Source organism: Salmo salar, chromosome 02, assembly GCF_965601325.2.
Source record: "Salmo salar chromosome 02, fSalSal1, whole genome shotgun sequence".
NCBI lineage: Eukaryota > Metazoa > Chordata > Actinopteri > Salmoniformes > Salmonidae > Salmo > Salmo salar.
Window position 1 is genome coordinate 96,637,501 of NC_138292.1, and position 13,359 is coordinate 96,650,859.

General features: G+C 45.1%; 1 protein-coding gene across 1 annotated transcript in view; it reads left to right on the forward strand.

Moving 5' to 3' along the window:
- LOC106592863 (voltage-dependent T-type calcium channel subunit alpha-1H) overlaps nt 1–13,359 on the forward strand; it is a 72,334-nt gene that overhangs the window by 53,640 nt on the left and 5,335 nt on the right. The window contains exons 18-25 of the mRNA XM_045712369.2: nt 1,387–1,538; nt 2,461–2,570; nt 3,272–3,405; nt 4,060–4,130; nt 5,587–5,665; nt 6,075–6,196; nt 9,695–9,991; nt 12,950–13,121. Coding sequence (XP_045568325.2) covers nt 1,387–1,538; nt 2,461–2,570; nt 3,272–3,405; nt 4,060–4,130; nt 5,587–5,665; nt 6,075–6,196; nt 9,695–9,991; nt 12,950–13,121 — 1,137 coding nt within the window. The remainder of the gene's footprint in view (nt 1–1,386; nt 1,539–2,460; nt 2,571–3,271; nt 3,406–4,059; nt 4,131–5,586; nt 5,666–6,074; nt 6,197–9,694; nt 9,992–12,949; nt 13,122–13,359) is intronic.

Below are 13,359 nucleotides of genomic sequence, written 5' to 3' on the forward strand. Positions count from 1 at the left end.
GTGGGGTGAGGTGGAGAGGGGAGAGGAAGAGGAGGAGGAGGAAGAGGGAGGGAGGGAGGGAGGGAGGGAGTGAGGGAGGGAGGGAGGGAGGGAGGGAGGGAGGGAGGGAGGGAGGAAGAGGAGGCCAAGGCCCGGGAGTAGCAGAGAGAGCCAAGAGAGCAGAGAAGAGGAGGAGAAGTAAGAGGGAGGGAGGGAGGGAGGGAGGGAGGGGAGGGAGGGAGGGAGGGAGGGAGGGAGGGAGGGAGGGAGGGAGGGAGGGAGGGAGGGAGGGAGGGAGGGAGGCATGTTGAGACAGCCTCTCTATCTGCAGTGTAATCTGTCGTAGTTCTGGCAAACGGAGATGCTTTTCTGCCCAATGACACCTTGAGATGTCACGGTGTGTGTGTGTGTGTGTGTGTGTGTGTGTGTGTGTGTGTGTGTGTTACAGTTGAGATGTCACTGTGTGTATGATGGATGGGGATGGAACTCCTGAGGCAGCAGTTTCATCGACACACACACACACACACACACACACACACACACACACACACACACACACACACACACACACACACACACACACACACACACACACAACTCTCCTGGCAGTAACTTCGTCGATGACCTCATAGCAGAAGAGCAAAGAGTTTTTGTTTTTTTTTACTGTCGAGAAGTTCAGGACCTGGTCTACAGACGACCAGTTTAATGACCATGTTACTCTGTACCAGACGACCAGTTTAATGACCATGTTACTCTGTACCAGACGACCAGTTTAATGACCATGTTACTCTGTGTGTTGTACCAGACGACCAGTTTAATGACCATGTTACTCTGTACCAGACGACCAGTTTAATGACCATGTTACTCTGTGTGTTGTACCAGACGACCAGTTTAATGACCATGTTACTCTGTACCAGACTACCAGTTTAATGACCATGTTACTCTGTACCAGACGACCAGTTTAATGACCATGTTACTCTGTGTGTTGTACCAGACGACCAGTTTAATGACCATGTTACTCTGTACCAGACGACCAGTTTAATGACCATGTTACTCTGTGTGTTGTACCAGACGACCAGTTTAATGACCATGTTACTCTGTACCAGACGACCAGTTTAATGACCATGTTACTCTGTACCAGACGACCAGTTTAATGACCATGTTACTCTGTGTGTTGTACCAGACGACCAGTTTAATGACCATGTTACTCTGTACCAGACGACCAGTTTAATGACCATGTTACTCTGTGTGTTGTACCAGACTACCAGTTTAATGACCATGTTACTCTGTACCAGACTACCAGTTTAATGACCATGTTACTCTGTACCAGACTACCAGTTTAATGACCATGTTACTCTGTACCAGACTACCAGTTTAATGACCATGTTACTCTGTGTGTTGTTCCAGAGGCCCAGGAACGTCCCTACTTCGCAGACTACTCCCCGGTGCGTCTCACCATCCACACGTTGTGCACCAGCCACTACCTGGACCTCTTCATCACCGTCATCATCGCTACCAACGTCCTCACCATGAGCATGGAGCACTACAACCAGCCACAGGTAACTATAGCAACCACACTACAATACAACCAGCCACAGGTAACTATAGCAACTGCACTACACTACAGCCAGCCACAGGTAACTATAGTAACCGCACTACACTACAAACAGCCCCAGGTAACTATAGTAACCGCACTACACTACAAACAGCCCCAGGTAACTATAGCAACCACACAACACTACAAACAGCACCAGGTAACTATAGTAACCACACTACACTACAACCAGCCACAGGTAACTATAGCAATGCACTACAATACAAACAGCCTCAGGTAACTATAACAACTGCACTATAATACAAACAGCCACCGGTAACTATAGTAACCGCACGACACTACAAACAGCACCAGGTAACTATAGCAACCACACAACACTACAAAGAGCACCAGGTAACTATAGTAACCACACTACACTACAACCAGCCACAGGTAACTATAGAAACCGCACTACAATACAACCAGCCACAGGTAACTATAGTAACCACACTACACTACAACTAGCCACAAGTAGCTATAGCAACCACACTACAATACAAACAGCCCCTGGTAACTATAGTAACCACACTACACCACAACCAGCCACAGGTAACAATAGCAATGCACTACAATACAAACAGCCTCAGGTAACTATAGCAACTGCACTATAATACAAACAGCCACCGGTAACTATAGTAACCGCACTACACTACAACCAGCCACAGGTAACTATAGCAACCGCACTACAATACAAACAGCCCCAGGTAACTATAGTAACCACACTACTCTACAACCAGCCAAAGGTAACTATAGAAAACAAAGTACACTACAAACAGCCTCAGGTAACTATAGCAACCACACTACACTACAAACAGCCCCAGGTAACTACAGCAACCACACAACACTACAAACAGCACCAGGTAACACTGTGTGTGTGTGTGTTCCAGTATCTGGAGGAGGGGTTAAAGTATTGTAACTACATCTTCACTCTGGTGTTCGTCATCGAGACGGTCCTCAAACTCATCGCCTTCGGACTGAGACGCTTCTTCAAGGAGAGGTAACACACACACACACACACACACACACACACACACACACACACACACACACACACACCACACACACACACACACACACACACACACACACACACACACACACACACACACACACACACAGCTCTGACCAGACCACCAGTCTAGAGGAGGAAACTACAGCCTGGGTACACACACACACACACACACACACACACACACACACACACACACACACACACACACACACACACACAGCTCTGACCAGACCACCAGTCTAGTGGAGGAAACTACAGCCTGGGTACACACACACACACACACACACACACACACACACACACACACACACACACACACACACACACACACACACAGCTCTGACCAGACCACCAGTCTAGAGGAGGAAACTACAGCCTGGGTACACACACACACACACACACACACACACACACACACACAACACACACACACACACACACACACACACACACACACACACACACACACACACACACACAGACACACACACACACACACACAGCTCTGACCAGACCACCAGTCTAGAGGAGGAAACTACAGCCTGGGTACACACACACACACACACACACACACACACCACACACACACACAGCTCTGACCAGACCACCAGTCTAGAGGAGGAAACTACAGCCTGGGTACACACACAGACACACACACAGACACAGTACCTGTTCTCTGTGTGCAGGTGGAACCAGCTGGATCTGTCCATCGTGCTGTTGTCCGTAATGGGCATCACTCTGGAAGAGATCGACCTGAACGCTTCGCTACCCATAAACCCTACGATCATACGCATCATGAGAGTACTGAGGATCGCCAGAGGTACTCCCACACACACTACACACACACACACACACCTCTCCCTCAGTGTGTACAGACCAATTAGGTCATTTTCTTCTGTTCTGGTTTCAGTTCTAATGGGTTCTGTTCTGGTTTCAGTTCTAATGGGTTTTGTTCTGGTTTCAGTACTAATGGGTTCTGTTCTGGTTTCAGTTCTAATGGGTTCTGTTCTGGTTTCAGTTCTAATGGGTTTTGTTCTGGTTTCAGTTCTAATGGGTTTTGTTCTGGTTTCAGTTCTAATTGGTTCTGTTCTGGTTTCTGTTCTAATGGGTTTTGTTCTGGTTTCAGTTCTAATTGGTTCTGTTCTGGTTTCAGTTCTAATTGGTTCTGTTCTGGTTTCTGTTCTAATGGGTTCTGTTCTGGTTTCAGTTCTAATTGGTTCTGTTCTGGTTTCTGTTCTAATGGGTTCTGTTCTGGTTTCAGTTCTAATGGGTTCTGTTCTGGTTTCAGTTCTAATTGGTTCTGTTCTGGTTTCTGTTCTAATGGGTTCTGTTCTGGTTTCAGTTCTAATGGGTTCTGTTCTGGTTTCTGTTCTAATTGGTTCTGTTCTGGTTTCTGTTCTAATGGGTTCTGTTCTGGTTTCAGTTCTAATGGGGTCTATTCTAATGGGTTCTGTTCTGGTTTCTGTCTCCTCAGTGTTGAAGCTGTTGAAGATGGCAACAGGGATGAGAGCTCTCCTGGACACTGTAGTTCAGGCCCTGCCTCAGGTAACTATGATACTAATATAATACTGTAGTAGTACTATAGTAATACTGAATCTGGCTGGGTGTTATAAAAATCTGGCTGGGTGTTATAATAATCTGTCTGGGTGTTATAATAATCTGGCTGGTTGTTAGAATAATCTGGCTGGGTGTTATAATAATCTGGCTGAGTGTTATAATAATCTGGCTGGGTGTTATAATAATCTGGGTGTTATAATAATCTGGCTGGGTGTTATAATAATCTGGCTGGGTGTTATAATAATCTGGCTGGGGTTATAATAATCTGTATGGGGGTTATAATAATCTGTCTGGGTGTTATAATAATCTGTCTGGGTGTTATAATAATCTGCCTGGTTGTTATAATAATCTGTCTGGTTGTTATAATAATATGTCTGGGTGTTATAATAATCTGGCTGGGTGTTTATAATAATCTGCCTGGGTGTTATAATAATCTGTCTGGGTGTTATAATAATCTGCCTGGGTGTTATAATAATCTGGCTGGTTGTTATAATAATCTGTCTGGGTGTTATAATAATCTGCCTGGTTGTTATAATAATCTGTCTGGGTGTTTATAATAATCTGGCTGGGTGTTATAATAATCTTGCCGGGTGTTATAATAATCTGGGTGTTATAATAATCTGGCTGGGTGTTATAATAATCTGGCTGGGTGTTATAATAATCTGGGTGTTATAATAATCTGTCTGGGTGTTATAATAATCTGTCTGGGTGTTATAATAATCTGGCTGGGTGTTTATAATAATCTGGCTGGGTGTTTATAATAATCTGGCTGGGTGTTATAATAATCTGTCTGGGGGTTATAATAATCTGGCTGGGTGTTTATAATAATCTGGCTGGGTGTTATAATAATCTGGCTGGGTGTTATAATAATCTGTCTGGGGGTTATAATAATCTGGCTGGGTGTTTATAATAATCTGGCTGGGTGTTATAATAATCTGTCTGGGTGTTATAATAATCTGTCTGGTTGTTATAATAATCTGTCTGGGTGTTTATAATAATCTGGCTGGGTGTTATAATAATCTTGCCGGTGTTATAATAATCTGGGTGTTATAATAATCTGGCTGGGTGTTATTATAATCTGGCTGGGTGTTATAATAATCTGGGTGTTATAATAATCTGTCTGGGTGTTATAATAATCTGTCTGGGTATTATAATAATCTGTCTTGGTGTTATAATAATCTGTCTGGTTGTTATAATAATCTGTCTGGTTGTTATAATAATCTGGCTGGGTGTTATAATAATCTGGCTGGGAGTTATAATAATCTGGCTATGTGTTATAATAATCTGGCTGGGTGTTATAATAATCTGGCTGGGTGTTATAATAATCTGGCTGGGTGTTATAATAATCTGGCTGGGTGTTATAATAATCTGTCTGGGTTTTTATAATAATCTGGCTGGGTATTTTCATCTATCCTGTATTATAATATGTCCTGTTTCTCTCTAGGTGGGGAATCTGGGTCTCCTCTTCATGTTGCTGTTCTTCATCTATGCTGCGCTGGGAGTAGAGCTGTTTGGGAAACTGGGTCAGTCATAGTGCTGTGAGAGTGTTTCGTTTACGCTGATGAGCTGCTGAGTTGATTTCCCTGAAATTACTTACGTCTTCCTTCTCCTATTTTCTCTCTCTCTCCCTCCCTCCCTCCCTCTCTCTCTCTCTCTCTCTCTCTCTCTCTCTCTCTCTCTCTCTCTCTCTCTATCTCTCTCTCTCTCCCTCCCCCTTTCTCTCTCTCTCTCTTTCTATCTCTCTATCTCTCTCTCTCTCGCTCTCTCTCTTTCTCTCTTTCTCTCTTTCACTCCTCCCCCTCTCTCTCCCCCGCACTCTCTCCCCCCCTCTCTCCCCCCTCTCTTTTCCCCTCCCCTCACACCCCTTCCATCTCTCTCTCTATATCACCCCACTACCCCCCCCTCCCCTACATGTGTTCTCTGTGTTTATAGAGTGTTCCGAGGAGAACCCGTGTGAGGGTCTGAGTCGTCACGCTACGTTCCAGAACTTTGGCATGGCGTTCCTCACCTTGTTCCGCGTTTCCACCGGTGACAACTGGAACGGAATTATGAAGGTGAATGCCCAAATCAGAGCGTGATAGTCAACCAATCAGCTTTGGAGAAACAGGGTTTTTGGTTCTAGACCTTGTTGTTGTTGCAGGCACAGAGGGAAAAACCTCATTAATAGAAAATGAAGACTGCTGCTGAATTCTGACATTCTTCTGCTTTTACACAGGGTTCTAATCCTTCTTTACGGGGTTCTAATCCTTCTTTACGGGGTTCTAATCCTTCTTTACGGGTTCTAATCCTTCTACACAGGGTTCTAATCCTTCTTTCCTTCTTTGAGCCAAGTAAACCTCGCCCTAACGACGCTGGGCCAAGTAAACCTCGCCCTAACGACGCTGGGACAAGTAAACCTCACCCTAACGACGCTGAGCCAAGTAAACCTCGCCCTAACGACGCTGGGCCAAGTAAACCTCGCCCTAACGACGCTGAGTCAAGTAAACCTCGCCCTAACGACGCTGAGCCAAGTAAACCTCGCCCTAACGACGCTGAGTCAAGTAAACCTCGCCCTAACGACGCTGAGCCAAGTAAACCTCGCCCTAACGATGCTGGCACAATTGTGCCCCGCCCTATGGGACTCCTGGTTGTGACACAGCCTGAGATCGAAACCGGGTCTGTAGTGACAGCCCTCAAGCACTGCGATGCACTGCCTTAGACCACTGCGCCACTCGGGAGGCACACGTGTGCTGCTTCTATTTAAGGCTTAGAGTTTGCATTGTTTGAAGAACACAGAACACACACACAGAACACAGAACACACACACAGAACACAGAACACACAGAACACAGAACACAAGAAAAACACACACAGAACACACACAAAAAACACACACAGAACACAGAACACACACACAGAACACAAGAACACACACACAGAACACACACACAGAACACAGAACACACACACAGAACACAAGAACACACACACAGAACACACACACAGAACACAGAACACACACACAGAACACAGAACACACACACAGAACACAGAACACACACACAGAACACACACACAGAACACAAGAACACACACACAGAACACAGAACCCACACACAGAACACAGAACACAGAACACACACACAGAACATAGAACACACACACAGAACACAGAACACTGTTCCCAGATGACTGTCTGTCAGTGGAACCTGATTCATAACCTAGTAAACTGAAACGGAACGTTTTTTCGAACGTACGCAGAACATTGGGGAACGTTGAGGGAACCAGAGATATTTATCTGAGGAGCTCATTGGCTAAAAACCCAGCTCCGTCTGGTAATTGGCTGTTATCCCAGTCAGTCAGACACTCTGGCTCTCTGATAGGCTTTTAGCTCTGTGTGTCTCGTTGCCGACAGACAGGCTGTGATTCAACTCAACGGCTCCACCTGGTGGTCAAAACTGGATTTACAGCCTGTGAAACACAGTACAACGTAATGCCATTATTCTACACCCTCTACATTCTACTCAAGAAGCTCTGTCGCCATGGAAAGCGTGGACAAAGACATTGTCTGTATGAAATATATGTTTTCTTAAAAAAAAAAAAAGTTCCAGGCAGATCAATGCTACGGGCCTCCAGTTCTTTAGTAAACAACAAGCTCCCCATTTTCTGGTGTCCTCGAGCATCTTGACAGCAACTAGAACCTCGTTGTCATACTTGAGTAAAAGTAAAGATACCTTTTAATAGAAAAATGACTCAAGTAAAATACTACTTGAGTAAAAGTCTAAAAGTATTTGTGTTTTTAAAAAATATACTTTAGAAACAAAAGTTAATTTTAATCGCTAAAAATGTACTTAAGTATCAGAACTAAAAGTATAAATAATTTCAAATTCTTTATATTAATCAAAGGCTAGGCGGGACGAAATCGTCCCACCTACGCAACAGCCAGTGTAATCCCGTGGCGCGATTTTCAAATACCTTAGAAATGCTATTACTTCAATTTCTCAAACATATGACTATTTTACACCATTTTAACCTGTTAGGGCTAGGGGGCAGTATTGACACGGCTGGAAAAAAAACTTACCCGATTTAATCTGGTTACTACTCCTGCCCAGTAACTAGAATATGCATATAATTATTGGCTTTGGATAGAAAACACCCTAAAGTTTCTAAAACTGTTTGAATGGTGTCTGTGAGTATAACAGAACTCATTTGGCAGGCCAAAACCTGAGAAGATTCCTTACAGGAAGTGGCCTGTCTGACCATTTCTTGCCCTTCTTGATTATCTCTATCCATTACAGAGGATCTCTGCTGTTACGTGACACTTCCTACGGCTCCCATGGGCTCTCAGAAGGCGGTAAAAAGCTGAATCGTGGCTTTGCAGGCTCTGGTTGAAAAAAAGTAGCGCGTTTGGGTAGTGGCTGGTTACAGTACTGTGAGACTCAGGCGCGTGCCCGTGTCGACCCCATGCTATGTTTTCTTTCGTCTGTTTACCTAAACGGAGATTCCCGGTCGGAATATTATCGCTTTTTTACGAGAAAAATAGCATAAAAATTGATTTTAAACAGCGGTTGACATGCTTCGAAGTACGGTAATGGAATATTTAGAATTTTTTTGTCACGAATTGCGCCATGCTCGTGACCCTTATTTACACTTCGGATAGTGTCTTGAACGCACGAACAAAACGCCGCTATTTGGATATAACTATGGATTATTTTGGATCAAACCAACATTTGTTATTGAAGTAGCAGTCCTGGGACTGCATTCTGACGAAGAACATCAAAGGTAATCAAACTTTTGTAATAGTAAATCGGAGTTTGGTCAGGGCTAAACTTGGTGGGTATCTAAATAGCTAGCCGTGATGGCTGGGCTATGTACTCAGAATATTGCAAAATGTGCTTTCACCGAAAAGCTATTTTAAAATCGGACACCTCGATTGCACAAAGGAGTTCTGTATCTATAATTCTTAAAATAATTGTTATGTTTTTTGTGAACGTTTATCGTGAGTAATTTAGTAAATTCACCGGAGGTTTGCAGGGGGTATGCTAGTTCTGAACGTCACATGCTAATGTAAAAAGCTGGTTTTTGATATAAATTTGAACTTGATTGAACAAAACATGCATGTATTGTATAACATAATGTCCTAGGGTTGTCATCTGATGAAGATCATCAAAGGTTAGTGCTGCATTTAGCTGTGGTTTGGGTTTTTGTGACATTATATGCTAGCTTGAAAAATGGGTGTCTGATTATTTCTGGCTTGGTACTCTGCTGACATAATCTAATGTTTTGCTTTCGTTGTAAAGCCTTTTTGAAATCGGACAGTGTGGTTAGATTAACGAGAGTCTTGTCTTTAAGTCGAGTACTTTAAAGTATTTTGACTTAAGTAGAGTACTTTGAAGTATTTTGACTTAAGTAGAGTATAATTAAAGTATTTTGACTTAAGTACTTTACACCACTGCTAAGACATTAGTAGTATTGTGTTGCTCTCTGTCTTTGGGACGATGTGTCTTTCACAACCCTCTTGTTGTTGTCTGAGCTACCTGTCCCAAATAGTCGCATCCCTCTCCTCCCTCCAGGACACGCTGCGGGACTGTCGTCCAGAAGACCGCTCCTGTCTGACCTACCTTCCTCTGATCTCTCCGGTGTACTTCGTGACCTTCGTCCTGACGGCCCAGTTCGTGCTGGTCAACGTGGTGGTGGCGGTGTTGATGAAACACTTGGAGGAGAGCAACAAGGAGGCGCAGGAAGAGGCAGAGGAGGAGGCCAAGGAGGAAGAGGCGCGTCAAGAGGAGGCCAGGCAAGAGGAGGCGCGCCAGGAAGCCAGCCGTCCCCTTAGCAACGCCGCAGTGGGCGGGGTGGAATCATCTGGACAGGTATGGAGAAAGGATCACCTGTAGGGGGACCTGACTACAGATCTGGGATCAGATCAGCTTCCTGTCGGGGGGGGGGGGGGGGGGGGGGACCTAACTACAGATCTGGGATCAGATCAGCTTCCTGTCAGTCCTTAACTGTCAGGGGGTCACATTTTTTAATATATTTTTAATTTAACCTTTATTTAACTAAGCCAAGTCAGTTAAAATAACAAATTCATATTTACAATGACGGCCTACCAAAAGGCCTCCTGCGGGGACGGGGGCCTGGGATTCAAAATCAAAAATAAATAACATATAAACGTAGGACAAAACACACATCACGACAAGAGAGACACAACGCTACATAAAGAGAGACCTAAAGACAACAACATAGCAAGGCAGCAACACATGACAACACAGCATGGTAGCAACACAACATGACAACAACATGGTAGAAAACACAACATGGTACAAACGTTATTGAGCACAGACAACAGCACAAAGGGCAAGAAGGTAGAGACAACAATACATCACGCATAGCAGCCACAACTGTCAGTAAGAGTGTCCATGATTGAGTCTTTGAATGAAGAGATGGCGACAAAAAAGATATAACTGTCCAGTTTGAGTGTTTGTTGCAGCTCGTTCCAGTCGCTAGCTGCAGCGAACTGAAAAGAGGAGCGACCCAGAGATGTGTTCGCTTTGGGGACCTTTAACAGAATGTGACTGGCAGAAAGGGTGTGTAATTCACAGGGTCAGACTCTATACCCTTCTCATACAGAGGATAAATACAGGCCTGTAATTCCCAGGGTCAGACTCTATACCCTTCTCATACAGAGGATAAATACAGGCCTGTAATTCACAGGATCAGACTCTATCCCCTTCTCATACAGAGGATAAATACAGGCCTGTAATTCCCAGGATCAGTCTCTATCCCCTTCTCATACAGAGGATAAATACAGGCCTGTAATTCCCAGGATCAGACGGAGGATAGATACAGGCCTGTAATTCCCAGGATCAGTCTCTATACCCTTCTCATACAGAGGATAAATACAGGCCTGTAATTCCCAGGATCAAACTCTAATCCCCTTCTCATACAGAGGATAAATACAGGCCTGTAATTCACAGGATCAGACTCTATCTCCTTATACAGAGGATAAATACAGGCCTGTAATTCCCAGGATCAGACGGAGGATAGATACAGGCCTGTAATTCCCAGGATCAGTCTCTATACCCTTCTCATACAGAGGATAAATACAGGCCTGTAATTCCCAGGATCAAACTCTAATCCCCTTCTCATACAGAGGATAAATACAGGCCTGTAATTCACAGGATCAGACTCTATCTCCTTATACAGAGGATAAATACAGGCGTGTAATTCCCAGGATCAGACTCTATCTCCTTATACAGAGGATGGATACAGGCCTGTAATTCCCAGGGTCAGTATCTAATCCCCTTCTCATACTGAGGATAAATACAGGCCTGTAATTCCCAGGATCAGTCTCTAATCCCCTTCTCATACTGAGGATAAATACAGGCCTGTAATTCATAGGGTCAGACTCTATCTCCTTATACAGAGGTTAAATACAGGCCTGTAATTCCCAGGATCAGTCTCTAATCCCCTTCTCATACAGAGGATAGATACAGGCCTGTAATTCCCAGGGTCAGACTCTATCCCCTTCTCATACAGAGGATAGATACAGGCCTGTAATTCCCAGGATCAGTCTCTATCCCCTTCTCATACAGAGGATAAATACAGGCCTGTAATTCCCAGGATCAGTCTCTATCCCCTTCTCATACAGAGGATAAATACAGGCCTGTAATTCCCAGGATCAGTCTCTATCCCCTTCTCATACAGAGGATAAATACAGGCCTGTAATTCCCAGGATCAGTCTCTATCCCCTTCTCATACAGAGGATAAATAAAGGCCTGTAATTCCCAGGCTCAGATTTTATCCCCTTCTTATACGGAGGTATAACTTTAGCTTGTTGGGCAACAGAAGTAAAAGAGTTGAATTCATTTGCAACCTCTGCGTTTTCATAAGCCGTCTCCCCCCTGACGTTCAGTCAAATACTGTTTTAGTTTGGTTTTGGTAGTACTACTGCAGCGTAGTTGGTGGTGGTGGTGATGGTGGTGATGGTGGTGGTGACGGTGGTGATGGTGGTGGTGGTGACGGTGGTGACGGTGGTGATGGTGGTGGTGACGGTGGTGGTGGTGATGGTGACGGTGGTGACGGTGGTGATGGTGCTGGTGACGGTGGTGATGGTGATGATGGTGGTGGTGGTGTTAGTGATGGTGGTGATGGTGCTGGTGACGGTGGTGATGGTGTTGGTGATGGTGCTGGTGACGGTGGTGATGGTGTTGGTGGTGATGGTGTTGGTGATGGTGATGGTGCTGGTGACGGTGGTGATGGTGGTGATGGTGGTAGTGATGGTGGTGGTGATGGTGACGGTGGTGATGGTGTTGGTGGTGATGGTGGTAGTGATGGTGGTGGTGATGGTGGTGATGGTGGTAGTGATGGTGGTGGTGATGGTGGTGGTGGTGTTGGTGACGGTGGTGATGGAGGTGGTGAAGGTGTGGATGTGATGATGTTGGTGATGGTGGTGACGGTGGTGATGATGGGGGTGATGGTGACGGTGGTGACAGTGTTGATGGTGTTGATGGTGTTGGTGATGTTGGTGATTTGATGGTGACGGTAATGACGATGGTGGTGATGGTGCTGGTGATGGTGTTGGTGACCTTGGTGACGGTAATGATGATGGTGGTGACGACGGTGGTGATTGCTATGGTTACGCTGCGGTCCCGTGTGGCCCAGTTGGTAGACCCAAGGCCCTTACAAATCCAGGGTTGTGGTTCTGATCCCAGTATGAAAATGTATCCACTCACTACTGTTAGTCGCTGTGGAGAAGAGAATCTGCTAAATTACTAAAAGTTTAATAAAATGAGGAAGAGGAAGATTCGTGGCTGTTGTTTTTGTCCCAGGTTGTGGAAGAAGAGCGTTGTCGTGGTAGCCTGCTGACGGTGGGCCGGCCGTCTCTGTCTCGTATGATGTCTCTGCCCAGCGACAGCTACATGCTCCGCCCCCTACAGCCCCTCGGACACACCCGCTACCCTCCCATTGGCCACGACACCTACAAGGGATGCGGTTTCTCAGGTAACCATCTCTCAGAGTTCTAGGTCCCAGAGTTCCATCTCTCAGAGTTCTATCTATCAGAGTTCTAGGTCCCAGAGTTCTATCTCTCAGAGTTCTATCTATCAGAGTTCTAGGTCTCAGAGTTCTATCTCTCAGAGTTCTAGGTCTCAGAGTTCTATCTCTCAGAGTTCTAGGTCTCAGAGTTCTATCTATCAGAGTTCTAGGTCTCAGAGTTCTATCTCTCAGAGTTCTAGGTCCC